We start from the raw sequence: 27,366 nt of genomic DNA, 5'->3' as shown, positions 1-27,366 counted from the left end.
AATGTCAGCAGGACGTTAAGCAATACAATCTAAGCTAAGAGCTAATCAAAGAGCAAACCCCGTTGAAAAGTTAGTTCTGTTGTTAAGTCATGGATAAAGCTATAAATAGGCTATATTCTGCCTTTGTGGAATTTTACCATGTGTGTGTACTCTTCTTTCATCAGTATAAACTCAATAAACTTTCCCATGTAACAAGCAGCTGTTATGGACACATTTCTTGTTGACTGAAAACACACCTTGTGATGAACAGCCGAATGTGAAATGAAAGCAAGAGACAACCGCAGATCTCAGTTTGGGAATGACCCATTTATAAGAAATTTGGTTTGGTTTTTGGATTAGGATCAGAATGACAAAGATAGATTCATTGCTTCTCGCATCTGGATTGTGACTGTCACTTCATAACCATTTAGATCAATAAGGGCACTAGCAGACACATATCAGCTCTCTTAAGACACATGTGAAGAGGCTGTGTTTGCCCTTCTTGTTTGGAGTCTGGTTCCCATCTTTGAGCCAGAAACAGACAAATGCTAAAGCACCCTGGAGCCACAGATGAGAGGGAAAAAAATATCAACAGTGCAACGTGGCATTGAACAGCTGACTGATTTCATCATCCAGGCACAGTTCCCTTCAAAAGGCCGTTTGTACATTTAACCCCTTGAGCCATACATGCTAAATTACAGTGATTAACATCTAGTTATACTGCAAATTTAAATTCCATATCAAATCTCCAAGACTTTGAGACAGGACAATGTCTCAGTAGATAGAACATCCCACCAAAAACTCACTGAAATTGTAAAACCTTATACAACGGTTTAGAGCTAAACAATAAGTTGATGAGTCTATTATTGGATGAAATGAAACTTAAAGAGAAACACTTCTGACTTTAAAGCACAAATGCAAAACAACTGCTTGTTTCAGCTTCTTGAATGTGATTTGCAGCTTTTCTTTGTCACATATGACAGTATGTGAGATATCTTTTGGTTTTGGACTATGATCTGGACAAAAGAAGCAAATTAAAGATGCCAAATTGGCCTCTGGGAAATTGTGATGATTTTTGAGATGATTTTATAACCCTATTTATATAATACTTTCTTATCTCCAAGACCTTAAGAAAGGACTGTTGCTGCAACATTCACAGCTCATTAGAGAGTCACTGAAACTGTAGAAATACATATTATCTCTAACTCTGGCCAGGTCAAACAAAGCATATCACACCAACTGCAGCATCTTATCAGGAAACAAAGTACATTGGGTTTTGTGGTTATGTCATGAGGTCAGGTGTACTGATACAGTGCTGTGTGTAGTTAGACTGACAGAGACTGAGTCCTGGGCCCTCACCTGTTTGGGGTCATCGTAGAAGACACCGACGGTGCTCAGCTTTGGCCCAATGCTGCAGCACTCTGTGTAGCCTGCACCGGAGTCCTTGTACGATCCTTCTTTGAACTTATAAGCAATGATAACATTTCTGACAGGAGGTGGCCCAGTCTTTATGATCACATCAGACAGGAGTCCCGAGTACACCACCAAGCCAGCCACTGTCACAACCAAACAAACCAGGAGCACGAGTACCAGGAGCACCAGAATTAAATCAGACATGTTTCCTTCTCAAAGCTGTAACGTAAAGATGCGACCAATGCAATACAAGAAAAACAATATCTGTCTAAAGCCTTAAACACGTCCTCCGGGTTACACACAGCGAGACTGTGCTCCAGCAGCTTTACGACAGAAAGACGTGGCTGTTAGAAAGACGGTGTTGGATTATGTATTCTCAGTCACAATGACCTAATATGAAAGAGTAAACACAGTTTGTTTGTGGTATTTCCCCAAACACAGGACACGCTTCCGGGATAGACCATTCTCGCCCACAGCAGGGGGTGACGTGAATGCGTTTTCAAACGATTACTTTGCATGTATTAATCACAACACCAACATTTGAAATGCATTCATCATCAATAACAATCAGTATATTTGATTTCTCTAGATCGACGCAAGACATAGTTGATGCGTAAAACATACGCATGTGTGGTAAATAAATTCCCTCTTTTTGGTTGCCGTGGTTCAGCCCGATAGCTGTGCAGAAAGACGATAGCGCTGTAACAAAACGCGCAGATTTTCTTTGTTTTCACTCAAATATTTGGTTCTTTCACTGATTCCCGTGCTCTATAAATGATGTAAGGGATTTATCTTAAGGATGTCGGTGCTTGCAGACAGTTGTCAGTGCTGCTTTTAGGGATTCAAACACTGAAGGTTTGGTTCAACCACAATTTCAAAGTCCTGCTTATGTCAAGTTCTTCAAACTATGGAAATTCATTTAGGACAAAATATCTGAAGCGAAATACAAATCGAGTTTGAGCAGAATCCAGTGGAGTTGAGGGTGCAGAGGGCACAGTTGTTCTGTAATCAAGTTAGGACAGAATCAGGATAACACTTTCATTTATTTTGTCATTTAATAACATAACTTTGTTACTAGTAAAGCTATTCCCCAACACCAGAGGTGTGATAGATGTTTCTCAACAAAAAGTATAGCTTTCTTTGCTCACAAGGATATGTTCAAAGCTTTACGCTGTTCTGGCAGTTAAATATGTCTGACCAAATTTAAAGCTGGGTTAATGCATTTTGTATCACTAGGGGGCAGAACACTACCAAAACAAGCTGATGCATACACCACTGCAAGCATATTATTGGTTTATACAACAGAGCATTGATACTCAATTTATGGCTTGATGGAGGGCCGGGTGTCCAGCTGAATAATTTGAAAATTGCAATAAAAATAAATTGATAGCAAGGGGATTTTTTTGGTTCTATGAATGTAAATAGCTTGCCAGAGTGCATTAAGGCATCATAATCCACTAATAGAGCTTGTTTATCAAATTAAGAAATGCCAAGGGGTCTAGGCTAAGCCCTGAATGTCTGTTATGTGTTTGTTTACTGGGCCTGACCGCCTCTCGTTTGACAAAAGTGCCTCACTGGTGGACTTCAGACCACGACCTGACCAAGGACCTGAGTTGGATCGAGTCCAAGTTATTTTCCGTGTAAATGTGTTAGAGCTCTGCTATCAGCTCCGACCCATTATAGTAAATCATGTGATGAGTCTTAGTCATCATGTTAGAGAAATGTGATATATAATGCAAGACAGGGAATGTAGACTGCAGGTAAAAAGGAAAAGTAATGCAATTCTTTTGAACCCCAACTGCTTATTAATTCTTTTATTTTCTCTTTTTCATTTCTCAAGTTTTGGTGGAGCACTAAAAAGAAGCTGGGCTTTCTATAAAATATTGAACAGCTCAGTTTTAATGTTTGAATTTGTGGTTTAAGTGATGAGACAAATCCTTAAACTGAGTGATGCACAAAAAGGTCCCTAAAGTTAAAGTTTAGGTATACAATGGTTTGCAAATGTCCCACGTAATTCACTTTTTTAATTTCCACATCTTCCTATCTGGAAGAAGTTATCCAAGCCGGTTGACAACCTTATTTATTGGCTGCATTTGAAATTGTGGGTATTAAAGCAGAATGACTTTCAAATGAATGCAGTCCAACTATGTCAACAAAGAAAGGAAAATATCTAGATACAACATACACAGAGGGAGAGTAAATTCATTCTCTGCTCAGGTTGACAAAACTCTGTTATATCTTTTCATGGCAAATAGATTATTTGCTGCTCTTAATCCCAAATATTGTAACATTAACATGTTTGACATTGAGTCTGCAGAAGGTATTAAAGACATAGCTTGCCTTCATTTAAAACTAAAGCTTATTCCCTCTTTATGTCGTGCAGTCTTTGAAAAAAGTCAGTGTTCTTATATTTATATTCAATAACAAATCAGACTGAAACAATCTTGTAATAATCTACATTTTATTTTGTCGGCATCAAACAGAATAAAGCATATAGCACATGTCTTTAAAAAAAAAAAAACATACTTAATGTGAAATCCCCTAATTATTAGGCATGTTTATCTTCAACAGAAAATAAAACGAGTGGAAGTACATACATGCAATACATTTAGAAAGTGTTATTGTAAAAATACACTTTATTAATTTATTGTTTGGTTAGTCAGAGTCATCTATAATATCATCTTGATCCACATCTTCCTCTCTGTTGACTGTCTTACTTTCCTCAGAGTTGGTCTCCAGGGCCTAAAGAAAAGAAAATGAGAAACATTTGGCAAACACGCTTAATTAAAGCTGTGAACCAGCTTGCATAAAGCAGGGAGCATTAGGGAGAAACTACATAACACGGAGTCCTGGAACTGACACCACATCAGACGTTTTCCCTTTAACTGTGTCAGCCACTTATCATTAGCATGCTCGAAGCTCCAACAGCTATTTTATCAGCCCACTACACTTTCAACTGCCTGTTAACCGAACTGTTTGGTTTGAACTTCACACAGTAATGACCTACTCAGCAGCGGTGGAAGCACATTGTTTGGCTGGCTTATATAACTCACAGTATTATAACTGTGTGCTATTTATCCTTTCAAATAAAACCTGTGTTATGGTCCCCACTCCTGCTGATCTTTTTAGCTACTTTATGTTTACTTACACATTAATCTGTTTTTTTATATACTTACATCCATTGTTCACTTAAATGAAACAAGTTTTATTCAATTTTTTTCTCTTTTTCCCTTTTATTTACAAAGTATAATCCCTGATTTTGTTGTTTGGCGCTGAATATCTTAAATTTCCCAGGTTGTTGATTAGAAAACCCCCAAAGTTATTACTTGTTGTAGTATAATAAGTGTAAACACATTGTCAACAGTAATTGCATTGTTAATACCTGTTGGTCTCTTCAGTTTTTATACCATTTTGATTAGTTTTGTCAATTAATTCTTGGTCAAGTCGCAGCTCTTTGGGTTAAACTCTCGGTCATATTGTCAACTTTTCATCCAATCTTATTCCTGTATCAGATGTGAACAAAATGCCTGAAAATGGCATTTACCTCATCCTCCGATTGGTCTTGAGGCGGCGGGGAACGTTGCTCCTCCTCATCTTCATCACTTGCTTGTGACTGCTGAGAAAGAATCTCGTCACCCTGCAGAATATATTGTTTGTTTACTGTAAGCAGACAAATATGAACAGAGACACATACGAAAAAACTTCAATAATATTGTACCTTCAGGTTGCGATTCTTCAGGTTGCCAATCCAAAATGCCTCCTGACAGTTGTTGAGTGTCAGCATGGCCTTCACTCTGTAAACAAACAGCTCGAGGCTCTTCTTTACAGCTGGTACGTGATTGGTCAGGCTTGTATCCTGCTGAATCTGAGCACCAAAACATTATGACAGGGATACTTAGTTATAGGACAACACCAGAGGTCCAAACTTTGACTGTCTTTTCTTTAATTTAACTGGAATATTCTGTATATTTTGGAAGATTTGGCCCCAGTACATGCAGAGAGATGTCTCCAACTAAAGAAATTAGAAATGAATGAGCTAGAAACGGTGTCATCTGTAGCTACCTTAGAATGTCCACACATGTGATGGAGCTGCCGGGTGCTGAGCTGGAAGGTTTTTAGCAGGCTCTGGACATCCTCCTTAAAAAAGAAAAGCATCACACAGAGTCACCCCAATGTCAGCACTTCATTATCTCTGCCAGAAGTAAGCCTGGGTAGAGGTTATGTGTTTGGTCTTGTATGTGACTCTGCGAGTCTGTGCGTCGGTGACTGACTGCATGCAACTCTCTGTCTGTCCATGGCTAATCTCGCATTCTGAAGAAGCAAACTGCTAAATATTTTGGGTGCCCCGTTATGGCCGCGTGCTCAACGACTTCTCATGGTTGCGGTGACTCATACTTTATCAAAACATCTTTTATTACCTGGCTGCCGGTGGTCTCTTCATTTACAAATCTTAACTGGCCCCCTGCCTGTAAGGGGCCACTTGTAATAATTTGCTAAAATGAAAAAGTTCTTTTTTTCGGCCCAGCAACCCATCTTGACAGAAAAAAACAGAAATCCTGTCACTGGTCTGTGCAACAAGTTTTCACACCTGGAGGTTTTTCAGATCACTCTCCAGTTCTGTCAGGTTGGATGGTGAACTTGACAGCCATTTTCCAGGTCTCTCCAGCAAAAGCCACTCCTTTGTTATTTTAGCTGTGTGCTTCGGGTCATTGTCTTGTTGGAAGGTGAACCTTCGGCCCAGTCTGAGGTCCTGAGCACTCTGGAGGAGGTTTTCTTCCAGGATATCTCTGTACTTGGCCGCATTCATCTTTCCTTCAATTGCAACCAGTCGTCCTGTCCCTGCAGCTGAAAAACACCCCATTGCTGCCACCACCATGTTTCACTGTTGGGATTGTATTGGGCAGGTGATGAGCAGTGCCTGGTTTTCTCCAGAGCTGAGTGCATCCCGAACCACAGCGGCGTAGAGACAGCTGGGTGGAAACAGTTTGCAAACTGTTATAGTTTTGGATAGAATGTTTGGCTAACAGCTAACGGAACTACCAGTACACACACTGCTAAGTACTCAGCTGCTGCTTTGCAGCTCACTCTCTTTTCTTTTGGACCGAGTGTTTGGCTAACCACTAGAGAAACTACCAGTGCTACGAAGGCAGGCAGCTTGGTGAGTTAACCTTTATGTTTTTTCACAGTTTTTTGGAGCATGCTATCTGAGCCCATTACTTGTATAATGTAACATCACCGCGTGTTTGACAGCGCTTTACAGCATCGGTTGGGTTAATTCCATCACACAATAGAGCAGTAGTTGTTGCAGACACACCTTTCTGGCTTTGCATGTTTCAAACAACAACACAGAATGTTGTGTTCTGTGCTTAGCCATGCTCTAGAGCCACCCCATGTTTGAATAATATAGGGAAGTAGAAGAAGAAAACATGCACTTATACATAAAGCAAGGTATGACTCAACATGTTCTGGGATAAACTACATCATGGATTTGTAGTCAATTAGTGGTCTATTACAGTAATTCACTTTTGTTAATATCAAACCAGGAAGCTGGCAAATTGTTTCGAGTAAAGTGTACTGTTAAAGTAGTTGTCAGATGTAAATACTTCTGCAAACAACAAACAACAACAGTACAGTGCACAATTTACAAGCTGTATTAGGTAACAAGATTTCATGCGTACCATGTGCCTTTTGAAACTGTTGTCCAGTAGTGGCATCCCCAGCCTCAGGAAAGACTCCAGGAAAAGACGGCCATACTACCAATAAAAACATTATAATCAGTTAATACAGGGTCACAGCAGTTTCACCTGAATGAGAAAGATTTCAGCACACACAGCCAACTCACCTTTAGGCACACATTGAGCACCGGCCTAGAATCAAACACCTGTGGAAAGAGATTAGAGCAAAAATACGTGAGCAGATGAGCCTAACACATTTGTTGAAGACCAACAAATGCATAAAAGAATAGATGGGATAGAAGTGAGGAGATTGCACGAATAATTTAACCTGCAGTATTAATTACCAAAAACATATGACCCAGAAAATATGACCCAGAACTGGGCTGAATGCTTGAAATAGATGAGGTTAAATCACTTATCACAAATAAGTTGAAAAAAACATTCACAGCCGTTAGATCTTGATGCTTACAGACCTTCACTAGGTTGACCAGGATGTGAAAATCTCTGACAGCCAGGTTCCATGTCAGCAGCTTCTCACTCTGAGCCTGAAGGAGGACATGGGTCACATGTATTTGTAGTTAAAACACTCACACAGTGTAATCTTACTTTTTTTCATTATTTGAAAAAGAGACAGTTGAGGAGAAACAAATAGTTAAGAATAGTTATGCACAAAAATGCACCATAGACGAATTATCGGTTCACCGAGTTGGCATTAAAGATATTCTGTGTGTACAGTGTACAAACACCGGATGGCTGACCTCAGTGCTGTCACTGACTTTGCAGGCAGGAATCTTCCTGATAGCCTTTTCCAGCTCTGCCATCAACACTTTGTAGAACACCAGGAATGTTTGCCTAAAAAAATGAAAGAATTTACAACAAAATAATAACAATATGGATAAATACACTCTTTAATGTGATTATTATTGATTTTTTTTGTTTTCACATTTAGCTGTCAGGCACACGAGAGATGGATGGCAAGAGCACATGAATCAATCTAACTGCAATCTGCTACTTTTGGATAATCACTAACTCACAAGCGAGTGATGATGATTTACCTGTTCAGAGTTGGCCACGATGCAGAGCTCTCATCTTTTGATGCATTGAGGAGCTCAGCGATTCCCTCTGCAGCTATTTCCTCCACTGCCTTCAGAACATCATCGACATGCTCCAGGTAAATTCTGCAGAGAGAGGAGAAAAGACAAATACATCATAATTAAAACAAATAGATATATAAGAATACCATATATGATAACAATAGGTGTGAACTACAATCTGTGGGCTTTATAACACTTCTAGGTCCTTTAACATTATGTGATGCTGTCATAGTGTTGTGTAACTTTGATAAATGCTGAACAAAATACCAGAAATTTGCTGTGTAACAACAAATACACTTAATTACTTGTGTGGGATGTGGTCGTACAGCATGATTTCCCTGAGTTGATGCATGTGTGTATGCTGCGACTGTACTGCATGGAGTACATTTATTAAGAGCAATGGGTAAAATGTTTCCTTCAGCACTTTGCATTTCATACATCGCATTACAAACAAAAACTAATCAAAGGTTCTTTAGAGATGATGCTCCTGATACAAATCAATCTAAGTCCTTGATGAATTACCTTAACTTATTAATCATTGAATTAGTGTTAATGATTCACAAAAGCTAAAGCCTGACCAAAACTGGAATTTTAAAGATATTTGAGACCTTAGAATATCTTCTCTCATGTAATCTTCATCAGTCATTATACATACCAATATAAAACAATGTACAGTATGTGTGATTAACTGATTAAATCCATTGCCAATGTATCAGACAGGCTCTATTACAAACAAACATTTTTCTTACTTTCCATCATTTTTGTATGCAACTTTTCTTTGTTTTGTGCACAATGGATTTCTAAAAAGCAGACAAACCTCAGGAGAGTGTGAAGCGCTTCATTGAATTTGTTCCCTCGCTCCCTCTCTCCGCTCGCTGTCACCCAGGCTTGGCCGAGGAATTTTTTTGCTAGGGAAGCTTGGAACATAAAAAAAAGTCATCAAAGTCCAATTGATAGCAGCTGTGGCGTAGTGGAGAGCAAGGTAGTTCTCCAATCAGAGGGTCGGTGGTTCGATACCCAGTCGATCGATGTGTCCTTGGGCAAGACACTTAACCCCGAAGGCTTGCCATCGGTGTGGACTGGATGTTGCATGAATGTTAGTTAGAGTCTGATGGTGGCACCTTGCATTGTAGCCTGTCATCAGTGTGTGAATGGGTGAATGATGTAATATACTACTGATTGTAAGTTGCTTTGGATAAAAGCGTCTGCTAAATGACTGTAATGTAATGTAATAGCAGATAAGTTGATTTAAGTGAGGCAACATGTCAGACTGACCTGTCTGCTCTCTGTAGGCAGCAGGGTTGCCTCCTTTCTCTGACACAGTGGACAGAAGCTGGGAGAGACACAGGGCTGTGCTGAGACTTGGCATTGTGCTGCGGAAGTTCACCAGATACTCGAAGCTTTGTCTAAACAGAGAAAAAAAAAGGGGGCAAAGATACATCTGATTCTGAAAACAACAACAAATAAAACCACTTGACTTTAATAAAAAAATGTCCTCAAATTGTAAACATCCCTGTGTGAATGTTATGTTTTATGACACTCTAAGCAAAAAGGATACAAGAGGCCACCAAAGCCAATTGAATGTGATAAACAAATAGATCAATATATAAAAAATGAACAAACATGCATCATTTTTAGTAGTTACTTTTCTGCTCTTAAACTTTATCACTCACTTTACAAGCTGCCCCAAGGTCAACTCAGCACTTTCCTCTTTTAGTCGTTCAGCCAAAACTCCCAGCGCCTTCTTCAGTAAGCTCCGCTGTCCTGGCTGGCTGAATCCAGACCTGACAAATACACAGACACAAAGATTAATTTCAGAGACAAAACTAAACAGAAGCCTGACACACTTCCAAAGGCATACTGTCCTCCTCACCAGCTAAAGGTGGTGTTCAGGATCTGCAGGAGCAGCTGGTATCCTAATGACATCAGATGGTGCTCCTGGACATCTGTGGCAGGTCCGTCAACAACACCGTTGTTCTCAGACAGCATTGTCTGGGGGGGAAAAAAACACACAAATGTAAACAAACATAAAAACAACTTTTTATAGACAACTGGAAGAAAGAGACTTATCCCACATCTACAGATTTTTTTGCACCTGAAAATGGTTGTGGCAGTTCTCCAGATGTGAGCAGAGGGCAGGCAGCAGCTGCACACAGTAGGAAGCAATCTCCTTGGAGCTCCTCTGTTGTAGATGGGAGAAGCCCACGCTCTTATCGCTCTTTCCCTGCACAAATAAATATGTCGTTAGGTTTGGTCTTTTTAAAGCCTACATATCAGTTTTATACAGATGTAACTAAATATCATTGACACTTAAAGCGTCTCTTTACAGACGGGACAGAAAATGTACTTTCTTCAGGCCTTCATTATATTTACCTGCATTAAAGAAAAATCGAAGAAATCAATAATGGTTATTGCAAACAGATGTTTCCCCGGATATTGTCAGACAGTTCAAAGACCTGCACATTCTTATATTTTGAGAGCTTTCATAACCTCTCTGTTCTGCTCTTATGACTGTATCACCTTGAAGAAAGGAAGTCTCTTGGCAGGGGCAGCTGTAAGACTGAACTCCAGTTTGCGATGCATATCTTCCAACAGGAACACCAGCTCAGCAGGACCCAGCAGAACCTCCTCCCGCACCTCAACCACAAAAGAATATTAGAGATGTATAACAAAAGCTTGTTTATTGATGTTTGTGGTACTTAAATATGTGGTATAGATTAAAACTACAATGACATTGATTTCACTAAAATCCAAATAACCCCACCCCAAATAACAACCTAACCTAAAGGGTAACTTTTCAACCTGGATCCTATTTTCTAATATGTCTATGTCTAAGGGACTAATGGGTACAACAACCCTTTTAAGTGATCCAGGATTGAGCTGAGTTTGTCTGGAGGAGGCTGTAAATACACTCCGTTGATAAGCCTTGGTTATCCACGAGGACAGTTGCACATGAGCTGATGCAGAATCATGACGAAGAAACGTTTGATTCTTTTATAACTCGTGCTGGTTTCTACTCACAGCAAACAGACATTCTCAAAGATCCTCTTAGGTCTACATTTCTTCCAACTGTCTGCGCATTTAGAAAATGTTGGAAAATAGGGTCCAGATTGAAAAATACTAAAGTTTCCCTTAATATTTTAAATTGTTCAATAAATTTTGAACAAAAGGAAAGCCCCTCAAACCTTTTACTTCCTTTTCTTACCTTGGTGTGGAGCTCAGAGTCCAGCAGTGAGCGGGACAGCAGTCCACACTGCAGCACATCAAGCACCTCCATATCCAGCTCCCTGAAAAACTGTCTGTAGGACACCAGACTGACACCGTGCCGGACCTCCTTTTCTTTCTCCTTCTCTGGCTGCTCCTTAAGCACAAGCAGAATCACCTATTTAGCGTAGTTCCATAAAAATAAGAGATTAATACAAGAGGTAAAAGTTTACCTGCAGAGTTTTGTCTGCTACATTCGTCTCCTCAAGCTGAGAGCTGCTCTCGGTGGAATTCTTTACGGGGGCCTTCCTTTTCTTTCCTGTGCCATCTAAAATAACATATGTGAGTATTTATTCCTTATTCAGAGTAATTGGTTTCATTAATGTGGAGTAAAATATCTTCTGTTACCTTTTTTTGCCTTAATCACAGGAGCAGCAGAAATAAGTGGAACCACATCTGTGCTTTCTCCATCAAAGTTGGCAACAGGTGGAACATAGCCTGGTGTTTCTGAAACACACATCAAAGAAAAAGTAGTGATTTTTTTCAACATTTTTAATAGAATTGACACCACGTGGCACAATGGGTAGATCATGAGATGCTCAGTATCGATGGATCAAAAACTCACCTGCCAAAGCCCTCTCCAGCATTGTCTGAAGGTAGGTGATGTTCTGAAGACGGGTCATCACTTTCATCTTCATCTCGATTTCTTTTTGTTCACAGAATGCATTTATGAGCTATTACAAAAAAGGGGTAGGACATGGCTTTAGTCACATATCTTACCTACTTTTAAGAAACGTGAAATAAAAATCAATCACATGCAGTAACCTCTCTGAACCAGTTGATGGTGTGAAACAGCAAAGTACAGAGGAATTCCCTCTCAGCTTTTGACAGGCTCTCCATTTTCTCTACTACATCCATGTCCGTTAGGATCAGAGGGCAGCCTGTGTTCCAGCAAATGAAAACAAAAATCATTTTACAGCCATAGGAATGAGATCAAACTGGTTTCCAGGAGAAATGTGCCACTTTCACTTCCTCACCCAGCAGGCCGTCAATCTCGTCCAGGTCTCCCTGGTGCAGTTTGTGCTCACATAGTCTCAGGAGGCGGAAAAATGGAGACAGACAGAGAGGAGACACTCGCCTGTCGCCGCAAAATACAGGAAGGAAAAGTATGACACAACTCATTGATCACGTGCATGTTTGTAAGATATTACAAACTGAAATTGCAAATCTGACTCTACTGCAAGTGAAATATATCATTGACTAGATATTCTGTCGTCACTCATCAGAACTGGTTAGAAGTGGTGGGAGTGAGGTGACTGACTTGTGGGCCTTTGTGGTTTGACTCTGCTGCTCTCCTTTGGTCTGGACATCTTTGGCCAGTAGAGGCAGTAAGTTGATGGCAATGTTTCCCTGGCCCTCCAGGTCGTACAGCACACAGGGCTTAAAGGGAAAGGAACTGAGGTACACAGAGAGGAGGGATTAATGACAGCAGTAATAAAACAAGTTATTACCCATGCTGCTAGCTGTCCATCACTAACCCCGATATTTCTGGTCCGAGATCCACCACAAAGTCAACCTGGAAGTCATCTATGACACTCTTTCCAATGCTTTGCTGTTGGTTGGAGAAAAACACGACCAGAATGCTTAATGAAGGCATGTCAAAGAAGATGAATTTTGAAGGCATGTCAAAACCATGAAGAGGAGTGATAAAGAAAGTAACAATGGTAAATGTTTGTTTGAGACACACCTGCACCTGGGGGTCCAGGGTAGAGCTCAGCATCAGGTTGGCCAGTTCATCATAATAAAGAGCTGCAGCCTCAGGTGAGCTCTCACTGCTCGACTTCACCAGCTCTAACAGAGCAGTCACCTGCAACAAGCGATGCACACATACATGAAGGTATCTACAGACCAGTCACCTTCAGTTTCTATCACTGTGTGCTCTGTTGGCAGGTGTAACCGGAACAGAAAGAAAATACATCTCAAATCTCAGCTCTCAACTAATAATAATAATGTGCCTTTTTATAGTTTGTGGAAGTAGAAATGATTAGTTTCAATGTTTTCACTTGCCCTCTTCACAAGGAGGTCACAGCACAGGTTAAGGTACTAAAGAGGAAACCCGTAGGTGGTGTGCATTGTATGAATCAAGACAGCGACTCTGTACATGAGTCAGAGGCTTGAATACAGGCCCCCAACCGCCCAATGAATGGTTATCTATTAACTCTATAAACTATCCTGAGGTAATGCGGACCCGACCCAAACTCCCGCTTGATAGCAAATGTATATTATATAAAGGTTATTAGCAAAATGATTCACAAATCTCGGTTGATAAAACAGCACTGCTTTCTAAAATAAAGTTAAGAAGATGGCAAAATGATAAACACAAATGCGAGCCAAAGCCATCTTATCAACTTATAAAACCAAATAAAATGCAAAATAAGAAGTAACAGGATTTTGGATGAGATGTGAAAAATATTTATTGTTTTACATGATATACCCTTATCCCCTATTAAAAACACTAAATCTAGGATTGAAGAACATAAAAAGTGACTTTTATCTTTATGTACTTGAAGTCATGGATTGCAGCTATAACTCACTATTAATCCATAACAGTAAGCCATAAAAAAAGTAGTCTGACACACAGGAGGTTGTCTGTGTGTATAAGCCTGCCATTGGCCAGCTATTTATTCTCCCCTTCCGCCATCTATTTTGCAAAGTCATTGTTGCAGCATCCTGATCTTAGCGCCGCCTAAGACAACTGTGATGGATTTAAAGAAATACAACCAGCCCAGAGGATTTTTTTTCCCCCTTAGTGACAAGTAATGATGGGTTCAACCAGACTGATCTCCTGGACTGGCACAGCACTAAAACTAAGTGTGGTGATAGTTCATTAGTGGACCTAATCCATGACCCAGAGTTCAGACCAGGAAGCAGAAGCAGAGTCGCAGTCTTTCACACCTCTCTGCGCTTCCTTTGGAGCAGTTACCCACCCACTTACCCACCCAAAACCCTATAGAGACTGTGTCTGCCCCACGGCCACTTCAATTATTTAAAGTCAACAGAAGAGGAGTTATACAAAATAACTTAATAAAAGTTAAGGCAACCGATGCAACAGTGCATCAAAACAGGACAGTTAAATGTGGACTCTTAAATATTAGATCTCTGTCATCTAAGGGTGTACTTGTAAATGATTTAATATCAGATAATCATATTGATTTATTTTGTCTTACTGAAACCTGGCTGTGTCATGAAGAGTACGTTAGCCTTAATGAATCAACTCCTCCAAGTTATATTAATACTCATATTCCTCGAGGCACAGGCCGAGGAGGTGGAGTAGCAGCTATCTTTGACCCAAGCCTATTAATAAACCCTAAACCTAAATTAAATTATAACTCATTTGAAAGCCTTGTTCTTAGTCTTTCAAACCCGAGCGGGAAAGCATTAAAGTCAATTTTATTTGTTATAGTGTATCGTGCACCAGGTGCGTATTCTGAATTCCTATCTGAATTCTCAGAGTTTTTATCTAGTTTAGTCCTTAAGACAGATAAAGTTATTATTGTAGGGGATTTTAATATTCATGTGGATGTGTATAATGATAGCCTTAGTACTGCGTTTAGTTCATTACTAGATTCTATTGGCTTCTGTCAGTGTGTACATAAACCGACTCACTCTTTTAACCATACCCTCGACCTTGTTCTGGTTTATGGTATTGAAGTAGAAAATGTAATTGTCTCTCAACAGAACTCTCTTTTATCGGACCATTTTCTAATAACCTTTGAATTTGTTCTACCAGAGTGTACGCCATTAGGCAAAAGTTTCTACACTAGATGTCTATCTGATAATGCTGTAGCTAAATTTAAAGAAGCGATTTCTTCAGGGTTTTATTCAGTACCATTGCTCAATATAACAGAGGACTCCTACGCTAGCTTTAGTCCGTCTCAGATTGACCATCTTGTTGATAGTGCTGCATGCTCACTGCGAATGACACTGGACTCTATAGCTCCTCTAAAAAAAGCTAATAAAAGAAAGGAGGTTTGCTCCATGGTATAATCCTCAAACCCGCGATTTAAAGCAAATATCGCGAAAACTTGAAAGGATATGGCGTTCCACCAATGTGGATGAAGCGCGGTTAGTCTGGCGAGACAGTCTTAAAATATATAAGAAGGCACTCCGTAATGCTAGAGCAGCCTATTATTCAGCATTAATAGAGAAAAATAAGAACAACCCTAGGGTTCTCTTCAGCACTGTAGCCAGGCTGACAGAGAGTCACAGCTCTGTTGAGCCGTGTATTCCTATAAACCTCAGTAGTAGTGACTTCATGAACTTCTTTAATGATAAGATTCTAACTATTAGAGAAAAAATGTATAATCTACTGCCCTCAACCAGTACCGATCGATCCATAGCTGTAGAACCTGAAATATATTTAGATGGCTTTTCTCCCATCGACCTTCAACAATTGACTTTAACTATTTCTAAGTCTAAACCTTCCACCTGTCTCTTAGACCCGATTCCGACTAGGCTGCTTAAGGAAGTTTTACCTTTAATTAGCAACTCCTTATTAGAAATTATCAATCTGTCTTTACTGACGGGCCATGTACCACAGGCCTTCAAACTAGCTGTAATTAAACCTCTTCTTAAGAAACCTACTCTAGATCCAGAGGTGTTGGCTAACTATAGACCTATATCTAACCTTCCGTTCCTCTCTAAGATCCTTGAGAAAGCAGTAGCAAATCAGCTCTGTGACTTTATGCATAACAATAGTTTATTTGAGGATTTTCAGTCAGGATTTAGAGTGAATCATAGCACAGAGACGGCACTGGTGAAAATTACCAATGACCTTCTAATAGCTTCAGACAAAGGACTTGTCTCTGTACTTGTATTGCTAGACCTTAGTGCTGCATTTGATACCATTGATCACCAAATCCTATTACAGAGATTGGAGCATCTTATAGGCATTAAAGGAATCGCACTTAGCTGGTTTAAGTCGTATTTATCAGACCGATCTCAGTTTGTATATGTAAACAATGAAAGCTCGATGAAAACCAGGGTTAGTCACGGAGTTCCACAGGGGTCTGTTCTTGGACCTATTTTATTTACCTTATATATGCTTCCCTTGGGGAATATTATCAGAAAACAATTAGTAAACTTTCATTGTTATGCAGATGATACCCAGTTATATCTATCAATTAAGCCAGACGAAACTAACCAGTTCTCTAAACTTCAAGCATGTCTTACGGACATAAAAACCTGGATGACCTGTAACTTTTTAATGTTAAACTCTGAAAAAACAGAAGTTATCCTACTAGGTCCAGATCACCTTCGAATTCAATTATCTAACGATATAGTTTCTCTAGATGGCATTGCTCTAGCATCCAGCACTACCGTTAAGAACCTTGGAGTTATCTTTGACCAGGATCTGTCTTTTAACTCTTATATAAAACAGATCTCAAGGACAGCCTTTTTTCATTTACGTAACATTGCGAAAATCAGGCAAATCCTGTCTCAAAGTGATGCAGAAAAACTAGTTCATGCATTTGTTACCTCTAGACTAGATTACTGTAACTCCTTATTATCAGGCTGCTCTAATAGGTCTCTTAGATCTTTACAGTTGATCCAGAATGCTGCAGCACGTGTTCTAACAAAAACTAAGAAAAGAGATCATATTACTCCAGTATTAGCTTCTCTGCACTGGCTCCCTGTTAAATCAAGAATAGAATTTAAAATTCTTTTACTTACCTACAAAGCTCTAACTGGTCAGGCACCGTCTTATCTTAAGGAACTTATAGTTCCATATTACCCAACTAGAGAGCTGCGCTCAATCAATGCAGGGTTACTTGTGGTTCCTAGAGTATATAAAAGTAGGATGGGAGCCAGAGCCTTCAGTTATCAGGCTCCTCTTCTGTGGAACCAGGTTCCAGTTTCAGTCCGGGGGCAGACACACTCACCACTTTCAAGAGCAGGCTTAAGACCTTCCTTTTTGATAGCGCTTATAGTTAGGGCTGGTTCAGGTTCGCCTTGGTCCAGCCCCTAGATATGCTGCTATATGCCTAGACAGCCGGGGACTACCTAGGATACGCTGAGCTCCTCTCTCCTCTTCTCTCCCTCCTTCTTTATGTATTAATCTCCTATTTATGCACATTACTGATTTTGCTTCTTCCCCGGAGTTCTTGTGCTTTCTTGCCTCGCAGGTTCCCAGGAATCGGGGTTATATTTGGACTGTCATTGTGCCACCTACTGAGGCCCTGCTGACACCCACTACTACTACCACTATCATTATTAGTCACATTACTATTATTATTGCCTGTACTATTACGCTTATTGACTTGCTTCTACCCTGGAGTCTTTGTGCTTTCTCGCTTCGCAGGCTTCTATAAATCGTGGCTGTACCTGGACCGTGGATGTGCATCCTGCTACGGCCCTGCTGACACCGACTGCTACCACCATTATTATTATTACTAGTCACATTACTATTACTATTACCTGTACCATTAAGCATTTTAGCTTTACTTCCACCCTGAAGCCCTTTTGCTTTCTCGTTCTGCAGGTTTCCATGAATCGTTGTGGTACCTGGACCGTAGTCGTGCCTCCTGCTGTGAGCCGACTGACACCCACTGCTACTTCGATTATTATTATTAGTCACATTACTATCCCTATTTTCATGGCTATAATTCTACTGTAATAATTGCTGCTGTTATTATAAGTAGTCTTATTATATGAATCATTTATGTCATATACATTGAATGTGTTGTATCTAAGAACTGTTATGCTGCTCATTCTGTACACATGACATCTATTGCGTTCTGTCCATCCTGGGAGAAGGATCCCTCCTCTGTCGTTCTCCCATAGGTTTCTTCCTTTTTTCTCCCTGTTAAAGGGGTTTTTTAGGGGAGTTTTTCCTGTGCCGATGTGAGGGAAGGACAGAGGATGTCGCATGTGCACAGATTGTAAAGCCCTCTGAGGCAAATTTGTAATTTGTGATTCTGGGCTATACAAAATAAACTGAATTGAAACTGAATTGATAGGTCTGGCTATGCGAGTCTAGAACAAAATAGAAACCAAATTAATGAAAAATGACAAACTGTAAAATCCGTGCAACAATCACATTGGTTATTCTAAATGATTTAATAAATAATATGTACCTGTCTGAGGGTCTCCTGGGGTAACGACCCATTCGGTGACTCCTTCGATTTAAGCCTGGGGGGGGCGGCAGAGAGAATGATTGAAATAAAGTGACAGAATGAGGAAGTAAAATACTGGTGTGATACCTGTATACTGCCTGAGGGCAACATCTCTTACCTGGTGGTCCCCATGCTTCCTACAATCCTGACTGCACCAATGATGCCAATACGCTTGTACTTGGGCACAGTGCTGGAGAGCTGTTTGCGGATCACTATGTGCATGTCATCCTGAGGGGTGAAACAGAGTCAGAGAGCTAGGTCAGCGGGTGAGAGGAAGTAAAGGAGTGGAATGAAAAAGACTGAATTAGCTTGTGAATGTTTACCTGGATGTGAGATCCCTGCTGCTGTTGGCCAAACGCCAGGCTGCTCAACAGGTGGAAGAGTCTGCGGATCTGCTGGGGTGTGAGGTTGTCCATGTAATCCAAGATTCCCTGTATCAAATATTGTTCTCAGTTAAAAACTAAACCAAACACACTGATACTTAAGATACTTGTAAGAAAACCATCAGTGACTATCTGCTAGCTACAGGCTGTTGGTACAGCCATCATTTGAGCTCAAATTTAATTTATACATTTCATTTTCATTTTTTTACGAGGTTTTCTTTTAAAGAACACTGAGAAACAAAAGTTTAACATTCGTGTCAACTGGAGACAAAAAAGATGAAAAATAAATATGTAAATATATGTTTATCCTCTGCTTCCCAATTTGCATTAATTTTCAAGAGTATGGTCTCTTTTTAAAATTAGATTTTTAAAATTTGAATTATTTAGGTGTTACTTTTTGGTAAGTAGCGTTAGAGGCTTTTTTAAAGATTTATTTTCCCATTGTGGTGTCATTCATTCATTCATTCATTCATTCATTATCCATAACCGCTTATCCTGTTAAGGGTCACGGGGGGGGGCTGGAACCAATCTCATCAGTCATTGGGCAGGGCAGGGTTCACCCTGGACAGGTTGCCAGACTATCGCAGGGCTGACATATATGACAAACAACCATTCATGCTCACATCCACACCTACGGGCAATTGAGAGTCTTAAACTGTGGGAGGAAGCCCGAGAACCCGGAGAGAACCAACGCTGACAACATGAAACAAAACATGCAAACTAGAAGGCCGTCTAGCCCGGGAATTGAACCCTCTTGCTGTGAGGCGACAGTGCTAGCCACCACACCACCGTGCAGCCCATTGTGTTGTCGTCTTTTGGAAATTTCTTGCCTACAAAATCTCTGATTTGTGGTTTGGTTGGCAAATACAATATCAGATATAAGGATCTCCTCCTTACCTTGACAAAAACAGCATAAAGGGCCATTTCTGAGGGTTTTTCTGTAACAAGGCTGCAGAGCAGCTCCAGAGCCATGTCCACCTCCCCACCCACACCACTGCACACATGGGTCACCAAAGAGCCCACCACCTCCTGCAAAACATTCAGATGGAATTAAAATGGCTCGCCTGCAAAAACAACAGATAAACAGGCTTATGAACATTTATAAAAAAAAATTTAAAAAAAAAGAATCCACAACCCACCTGTTGGCAGTAAGAGTCAAACGCCGTGAATGAGTGTCGGTACATGTGTCCACCAAAAGGCACCACGCAGGGGTCAGGGGAGCGCAACAAACTCTGAGCCAGAGCCAAGATGGAGGGGAAATACCCTCGCATGACCTAGAGTGTCATCATTGATTAATACAACCTGTCATTCAAATAATAATTACAACAGTATAAAAATAAAATGCACTGTGCTACTGTATTGATATTTAAGTTTGTACAGCTGCAGACTGACCCACCTGAGCATAGTCCCTGAAGGTCCTCTGGAGTAGAGCCTCCTGGATCAGTCCGTTCCTCACTTTCACCTTTAGCACCCTCTCTGCCCCCCGCCGGCTCTGGTTGGCGTTGGTGGAGTGGAGGATGAACAGCACCAGCAGATCTACTACCTGACATGGCAGAGCACATTTTTAGAGGGATAGACAGGTTCACATCCCGACAGAAATACATAAATATGACACCTTAAAAATAGGTCCTTGATTTTATAAACGTTTATTGTGTCCAAACTTTGTGCTTGGTTTTGAGGATGACAGTTAGCGTACAGTATGATACGTCCTCATATTTAATAATAAGTCATTTTTCTATCAAGGTCCAGACTGCACAACTGTAGTCAAATTGAATAAATCCCCTTTTATTTTATTAATTTAATAGACACGTGTGGGCACATCAGCACAGAATAGTATCTGAGTGCTCTATTTACACATTTATATATTTAAACCATTTACTAGAGGGTACCCTGAAATAAGGAGATGACACTCACCTTATGGTCCTCCTCTTGGTCCACAGACTCTATTGCCTAATGAAAATCGACACAGTGAAAGTTAAGTAAGCAACACTGAAATTAGGTAGACTGTCTGTAAAGCATCAGCATGTCTTAATCAATTAAAGCAAGGGGGAATAAAATACTGAATAATTTCCCACCTTGAGCCAAGCCTCAGATATCATTTTCTGGAAGCGCACTGCTGACTTGATGCCGTCCAGTATCAACGTTACGCTGTCTTGGCTGCTGCCAGCTGATGGTGCGGAAGCTGACCTGCTCAAAAAACAGATTTATTAGATTAAACTAGATTTAATAAAACTATATCAAGAACCTACTGGCCTACTTCAAAATAGGTCCCTGACTATATATACTGATGTATAATTGTGAGGGATTTGGATTCTGTGTTGTCTTACGCTGCTGATCCTTTGCTCTTTATGCGGCTCTGAGAGGCCTGCAGCACAGGAGGGAGAACACACTGCTCCAACTCCAGCTTTTTACGTAGATTACACACCACCTACACACAGGAAAAACACATACCACATTCTCTATTTCAAAATATGTGTACTGTACAGAGCTTAATTACTATCTCGTGTTTTTTTTGAATGCAAAATGCTGTGGACAAGACTCTGAGCTCTGACCTCATATGCATCAGAGGCTGAGACAGAATGCAGGATGAACTTCACCACCACAGGTAGGTCCTCCAGTTGCACAGCAGCAAAGGTGACCATAACGGCTCCACGGACCTGAGAGAGCAGACAGTAACAGGTAACAGCACAGCGACATTCACTTGGCCTTTAATAATTCACCAAAAATATAATGTGTGTGTGTGTGTGTGTGTTCCTGTGTACTACCTCAGTAAGTAAAGAGGAACTAAGGTTCAGACTAGAGAGGGCATCCAGGATGGGGACAGTCAACTGAGTGTTCTCCTGGAGTAAAGAGCTACAGAGAACAGGGTTAAAAAACAGCAGCAAGTATAATCATCAACTCTGAAACCACACATACAGCACAAGAACCACAGATCTGGAGTAGAGATGTACTGCACATACTTGAGCTCTCTGGCTATATCATTGTGCTGGGAGTCATCCAGTATCTCTGGCAGACTGGTGATGATGTCACGCTGAACCTCCACTGGTGCTACCGACACCAGCTCCATGAGCTTCGCTGCCAACTCCTGAAAATAACAGGCCACAAAGAGGGCTGAATCAACGACACCACCATCTAGACCTTAGTAATGAGTGATATGATAAAGAAACACATGATTACAGGTCTAATTGAACGGATCTGCAAAAATAAACGGTTATTAACTTTAAATGGCTGTGACTAGGCTTACACATGCAATCTTATCGTCAAAGAAATGACTACCTTGCTGTCCACAACTCGGTCTAGCCATTTAAACTGGTTGATTATTGTGTGAGGAATACTGAGCCCTCCATCTCCAGTACTGTGAGGGACAGAACATGTTCACGTTTAGAAAAACAACACAGCTGTAAAAAAACGTGTAAAATGCTTAAAAAGTTCTGTAAAAAACAGAATACTGACCCATCAAACATAAATTCAGGGAGCTTCTCAAGCAAGGTGTTAATGATGAAGGTCTGCATGAAAAAGAAAAGTTGATTACGGATTAGTGAAATATGTACTTGCACAATTCCCTTTTGCATGCCCTACAGCAGTACTTTTTGAATTTGTTTTTTTGTGTGACATCTTTTGTAAAGGACTGATTTCAGTGGTCTTTGGGAGAATCAATGAAAAAATAATCTGACCTGCAGCATCTCAATCCCCAACAGCATGCGTAGCAGACTCTCCTGAAAAGAGCTGACATTACTGCAACACAGAAGAAAACATGTCAGTATGTCACACCATACAGACAACCTCCTGACATCAGCTTGGTCTACGCTGCCACTGTGCCCATTTTTCTGCCCATGTAGCCTCTTTTAGCATGGAGTGTTTTTATGAGAGTCACCTGGGGTCTCCATCAGACAATCGTGGGACACATGGAAGAAGGCAGTTCCTGAACCGCTCAGGGTCCTCAATATGGGACTCCAATCCAGCAGTGAATTCCTGTACAATCTGAGAAAAGAAATGTCGGTGAAATTTAACTGCCTCATGTTAAATACCTTGATCTTGAGTAAGGGATGGTGTATAGCTTCTACTAACCCCGGGGTACCTGGGACTCTTCTGTAGTTGTTTCTGTATCCTTTTTTGGAAAACAACATGGTCGACAGCTAGGGGGGAAAACATAAGACATTTTTTTTTCTTATTTACTTATTTAAAATACTTGTTGGTTTTTTTTTTACTATGTACCTTGTTTGCACTATATCTATGCTGCTGTAATCCTGTAAATGTCCCAACTGGAGGACTAATAAAGGATTATCTTATCTTATCTTTGTGTATTTTTATCTGTACATTGTTGTTATTGTGTTTGTAGTTCGCTGCTGCTGGCTGGCTGAGGGCTACCAAACGAAATTTCGTTGTATCACTACAATTCAAATAAAAACCTCTTTATCTCTTATAAGGATCAGAAAAATCAGAAGTGGTAAAACTAATTCCATTCACTGTCCTGGTCAATTTTAAAACTTGGATTGAGTGTAATTTACCAATCTCATTGGATGTTCCGCCTTGTTTCAAGGTGACACCTGCCTCTCGAAGAAAGACACCAAATACACTTTCATTTGTCACTTCTGGAGCAGGTTCCTTTGGTTGGCGACCCGTGTTGCGACTCTTCTTTGCCTCTATAGAGAGAAGAGAATAAACCTTTAATAAAAACAGAATCAAGGAGAGATTACTGGGCTCCCCATGGAGACATCATATTAGACAAGGGGCCATCAGTTAATGAGGTGAGTGAGATATGGTGTTAACATGGTATGTTGGTGAAATCATGTCAGTGTGATGTCAAACATGCAGTGGTCATGTTAGATTATGTCACACCCCTGTCATGCTGAACTTCCCTGTACCAACACAAAGGTTAACCTGGTTATAAATGTTGGGATGTTACGTTACATAACACTTACTAGTGGTCGTAGTTGCTGCCTCTCCTTTATCCACAGACGAGCGTCGCTTTTTACGCATCATCTGATGAAATATGAAGGGCAGGCTGGAGTCAACAACAGCAAAAACAAGCTTATAACAAGTGGACTTCACTGGGAACATATAACATCACTATACTGTGGCTGTGGTATCAGCTAGTCCAGTAATATATAACTAACGCTGTAACACAAACATGACATATTTCAGTATGTGGAGTTATATCGAGGTTATGGTAAATGCTGAAAGTGAGACATACGTTTTGGTAGGTGGATATGAAGACTTCAGCCAAACACGCAGAAGTTACAAAACAAACTTCCGCGCCAATGTGTTTATGCGTCACAACCCAGTTAGGGATCCTCTACTGAGGTTATGTGCATGGGGTTTAGGGAACCGAGAGTGACAGCTGTGAAGAAACGACTTCTTCTGGGAATAATCAAATAAAGCGAATATATATTGTACATACAGCTCCTTTATGAGTGAGTCTGTTCACTAAAGTGTGTGTTGTGCTTTTAAAAGTGCTCCGTCGTTCAACACTTCGACGACTACAACATATTGTAGACGGTCTCTACTTTTCCAGCACTAGGTCGCGTGTTTTAGATAACCGTTTTGTCCGTTGATGGGCGGGTTGAGAAGTCTGTCCAAATATTTACCCACCAACACTCGTTCCGGGACACGCTGTGCAGTGAAACATGCACAGCCCAAAGCGCAACTACATCAAAGAGTGTCTTGCATGTCGAGATGCTTCACAGCCTCCTTCTTCGCCTCACTTAGTTTACTACAGCGATATATCCCAGACAATTGTCCAAATTCAGGGTTTCTAAATTCATATTATGGTTTGTTTAAAGCTATTAATAATATGTGTTTAGTCATTCAAAATGTTGATTTTCTTATGACGTAGAAAGTCAAATAATGTGTTTGCTATACACTCATTGATGCCTTTCGTGTAAATGCGATGCTATATTGGAACGTTCGAATCCCGTCACGTGGGATGCAGGATGTGAACCATCTTGACAGCTAAATACAATATCTTTGACTATATTCAATGGTTTGCTCAAGACTTGTGCACATGACACTGAAGAAAGTAGAGTGACTGGGGAATAAAGGGATTCATTGTGACTCAACAGAAGGGAATAGGTATCAAGAATGGCAAGAATGGCGGCGAAATTTTACGACCTCTCGGCCAAACTGTTGACGGGAGAAACGTTTAATTTCTCATCCCTGCAGGGCAAAGTTGTCCTCATCGAGAATGTCGCATCTCTCTGAGGTACGACCACCAGGGATTACACCCAGATGAACGAGCTCCACGAGCGGTACGCCGGCAAGGGGCTCGTGATCCTGGGAGTGCCCTGTAACCAGTTCGGCCACCAGGTGAGGAAATGAACCTTATATTCACCAGGTTTACGCTCTCTTGACTTTCAGCCATTATTTTTAGATTTTTGTTTTCATTTGTTTTACATCTAATAGGCATATTTTCCCGGAAGTAGCTCACTTGAGTTTAGAATTTTGAAACTATAATTGTTATAACAGCATAAAGCTATATTGTCATTTATAAATCATGTGTGAGCTATTTAATCAGATGGAAGGAGTTTTGTTCCTGGTTTATATAACAAAGTTTACTGTCCTATATGTCAGGCACTAATTCAAGTACATTATTATATTAGCTAAGCTAATTGATGACAATTTAAAAAAAAAAAAAACTTAAAACTCAAGGATCAATTTTGCTGCTGAGGAATTTAGTTCCTTTGAGATGCAGTTTCAGCATTTCATTTTTAGGAAAGAGGAAATTGTGGTATTGTAGGTGACCAATTACCGAACAAAAGGAACACTGGTTGTTCAGTTGTTCCTTATTACTAAGTGCATTTGTGCTGCTTGACAATTTGAATGCAGACAATAAGCAATATGTGATTTATTAACTTAGTTTTTTTACACACTAGTAACTCATTAATAGACGGTCACAGAAATTATGGTTCAAATAATCGGAAGGAAGTTAAACAGTCAAGGGGAGGGGTTCTTCTGTTCAAGGAAAAAAAGGGAGATAAAAAGATAAAGAAAAATGATGGGCTCACAAGCTGGCAACCCAAAAGTTAATTAAAATGGTTAACTAATCAGAACTGATCTATAAAGAATTAAATTATTTATTTTGGCTGGAGTTTTCCATCCCAATTGAACTTCAAACCTTTATTTTTCTGTGACATTACCTTCACATCACTTCCCTCTTTAAACAACTTTATAATTATGTAATACTTGTCTACATGGACATAATGCCATGTTAGACTTTATCAAGGAAACTTCTTAGAGTGATCTGGACCTCCCTTCTTCCCAAAATGAGCCAAAATGTTCTGACTAACCCATTCAGGAGAACTGCAAGAATGAGGAAATCCTCATGTCTCTGAAGTATATCCGTCCTGGAAACGGCTTCGAGCCAAAGTTTCAGCTCCTGGAGAAGGTGGATGTGAACGGGAAAGATGCCCATCCCCTGTTTGTGTTCCTGAGGGGGAAGCTGCCATTCCCCAGCGACGAGCCAGCAGCCCTGATCACTGACCCCAAGCTAATCATCTGGAGCCCGGTCTGCAGGGACGACGTGGCCTGGAACTTCGAAAAGTTCCTCATCGGGCCGGATGGAGTGCCGTTCAAGCGCTACAGCAGGAGGTTCCTCACCAGCGACATCGAGGGTGACATCAAGAAGCTCCTCAGCCAGGCCAACTAAAGAACGCCGTCCTCCAAAATGCTGTTCCCTCAGTTGCACCAGCTTTTTTTTTTAGCACATGTGTAACCTTCAGATCATCAGGGGTAGTAACACCTTTGGGCTCATTGCTTTCCCTCCGTAGCTTCTGTAGATGGTGTCCAACACTTCTCCGGACCACCTGTGCTCTCTTACATACGATGGCTGTGTTCTGTTCTTTTACAATATGAAGGCATCCTCTGAAACCAAGTTATTTGTGAGGAGGGTACCTGATGAAGCGTAAAAGGCTGATTGTTTTCAGCTGCATTGTGTGTATGCAAAGCACAGCTGTGTTTTGATGTGTTTTGAGGACCAATAAATGTATTTTGATCAAACAATTCCTGACCGTCTCGAAGTGAAATTATGGTACCAAGATTTTATATTATTCTTTTGAATATATGTTAAAATCAAACTCCATGATTAAGGCCAAATTTAGGCTGCATTTTTTTAAAAACTTGATCTTGTATTAAGGTTCCTTTTATGAAAATTATTCTTCTTACATGCAACCTTCCATTAAAACGAATCATGGTGGGTAAAATGACCCATCCAGCATTTCTGTAGAGAACCCTGGGTTTGCAGTGACAGTGTGATTACTATCTACAGATCATAGTTCATTTTGCCATCAGTCAACATGGAATTATGGTTGCATCACCTGGCAATAAACGATCATTTTGTAATAATTATTTCACAACTACCTCCCATGTTAAGCCGGTTTTGTTAGTCACAGCTTTAATGTAGGCTTATTAGAGTATTGTTTGTATTTTTTGGTGTGTAATTAGTCCA

The 27,366-nt window shown here is 40.4% G+C and overlaps 3 protein-coding genes across 3 annotated transcripts in view; 1 reads left to right on the top strand and 2 right to left on the bottom strand.

Annotated features, from left to right (window-relative positions):
• Nucleotides 1–1,805, bottom strand: part of tex264a (testis expressed 264, ER-phagy receptor a) — a 59,278-nt gene extending 57,473 nt beyond the window's left edge. Inside the window, exon 1 of the mRNA XM_054616892.1 lies at nucleotides 1,339–1,805. Within this exon, the coding sequence (XP_054472867.1) occupies nucleotides 1,339–1,596 (258 nt within the window). The 5' untranslated portion in view covers nucleotides 1,597–1,805. The remainder of the gene's footprint in view (nucleotides 1–1,338) is intronic.
• Nucleotides 1,806–3,836: 2,031 nt separating this feature from the next.
• fancd2 (FA complementation group D2) lies at nucleotides 3,837–24,189 on the bottom strand. Its single transcript, XM_054616457.1, has 44 exons — nucleotides 24,118–24,189; nucleotides 23,846–23,906; nucleotides 23,432–23,566; nucleotides 22,992–23,059; nucleotides 22,798–22,904; nucleotides 22,598–22,658; nucleotides 22,377–22,429; nucleotides 22,200–22,278; nucleotides 21,884–22,008; nucleotides 21,689–21,776; nucleotides 21,476–21,580; nucleotides 21,251–21,351; nucleotides 20,999–21,110; nucleotides 20,838–20,873; nucleotides 20,320–20,466; nucleotides 20,063–20,197; nucleotides 19,821–19,952; nucleotides 18,864–18,971; nucleotides 18,659–18,768; nucleotides 18,502–18,556; nucleotides 13,113–13,232; nucleotides 12,904–12,977; nucleotides 12,687–12,821; nucleotides 12,403–12,503; nucleotides 12,191–12,306; nucleotides 11,991–12,099; nucleotides 11,774–11,872; nucleotides 11,599–11,693; nucleotides 11,367–11,522; nucleotides 10,682–10,798; nucleotides 10,257–10,385; nucleotides 10,035–10,153; nucleotides 9,835–9,945; nucleotides 9,437–9,567; nucleotides 8,979–9,078; nucleotides 8,123–8,245; nucleotides 7,826–7,919; nucleotides 7,541–7,612; nucleotides 7,235–7,273; nucleotides 7,071–7,145; nucleotides 5,455–5,529; nucleotides 5,111–5,257; nucleotides 4,937–5,029; nucleotides 3,837–4,134 (listed from the first exon to the last, which is right to left on the bottom strand). Exons 2-44 carry the CDS (start codon nucleotides 23,904–23,906, stop codon nucleotides 4,048–4,050), a joined length of 4,335 nt encoding a protein of 1,444 aa, XP_054472432.1. The 5' UTR covers nucleotides 24,118–24,189; the 3' UTR covers nucleotides 3,837–4,047.
• A 708-nt stretch (nucleotides 24,190–24,897) lies between these two features.
• gpx1b (glutathione peroxidase 1b) lies at nucleotides 24,898–26,923 on the top strand. Its single transcript, XM_054616261.1, has 2 exons — nucleotides 24,898–25,229; nucleotides 26,218–26,923. Exons 1-2 carry the CDS (start codon nucleotides 25,005–25,007, stop codon nucleotides 26,566–26,568), a joined length of 576 nt encoding a protein of 191 aa, XP_054472236.1. The 5' UTR covers nucleotides 24,898–25,004; the 3' UTR covers nucleotides 26,569–26,923.
• Nucleotides 26,924–27,366: the final 443 nt, after the last annotated feature.

This window comes from Anoplopoma fimbria, chromosome 17 (genome assembly GCF_027596085.1).
Source record: "Anoplopoma fimbria isolate UVic2021 breed Golden Eagle Sablefish chromosome 17, Afim_UVic_2022, whole genome shotgun sequence".
Classification (NCBI taxonomy): Eukaryota; Metazoa; Chordata; class Actinopteri; order Perciformes; family Anoplopomatidae; genus Anoplopoma; species Anoplopoma fimbria.
Note: the sequence above shows the minus strand (reverse complement) of the source record. Positions and strands in the feature narration are given on the sequence as shown.

What these genes read in the sequence shown, in the direction of transcription:
- fancd2 (XM_054616457.1), bottom strand. Translation starts at nt 23,906, where the DNA reads ATGATGCGTAAAAAGCGACGCTCGTCTGTGGATAAAGGAGAGGCAGCA. An exon ending in CGGAACATCCAATGAGATTG is followed by an intron (nt 23,060 to 23,431) that starts GTAAATTACACT and finishes TTTCCCCCCTAG; the next exon opens with CTGTCGACCATGTTGTTTTC. An exon ending in ACCTTGGGGCAGCTTGTAAA is followed by an intron (nt 9,568 to 9,834) that starts GTGAGTGATAAA and finishes TTCTCTGTTTAG; the next exon opens with ACAAAGCTTCGAGTATCTGG.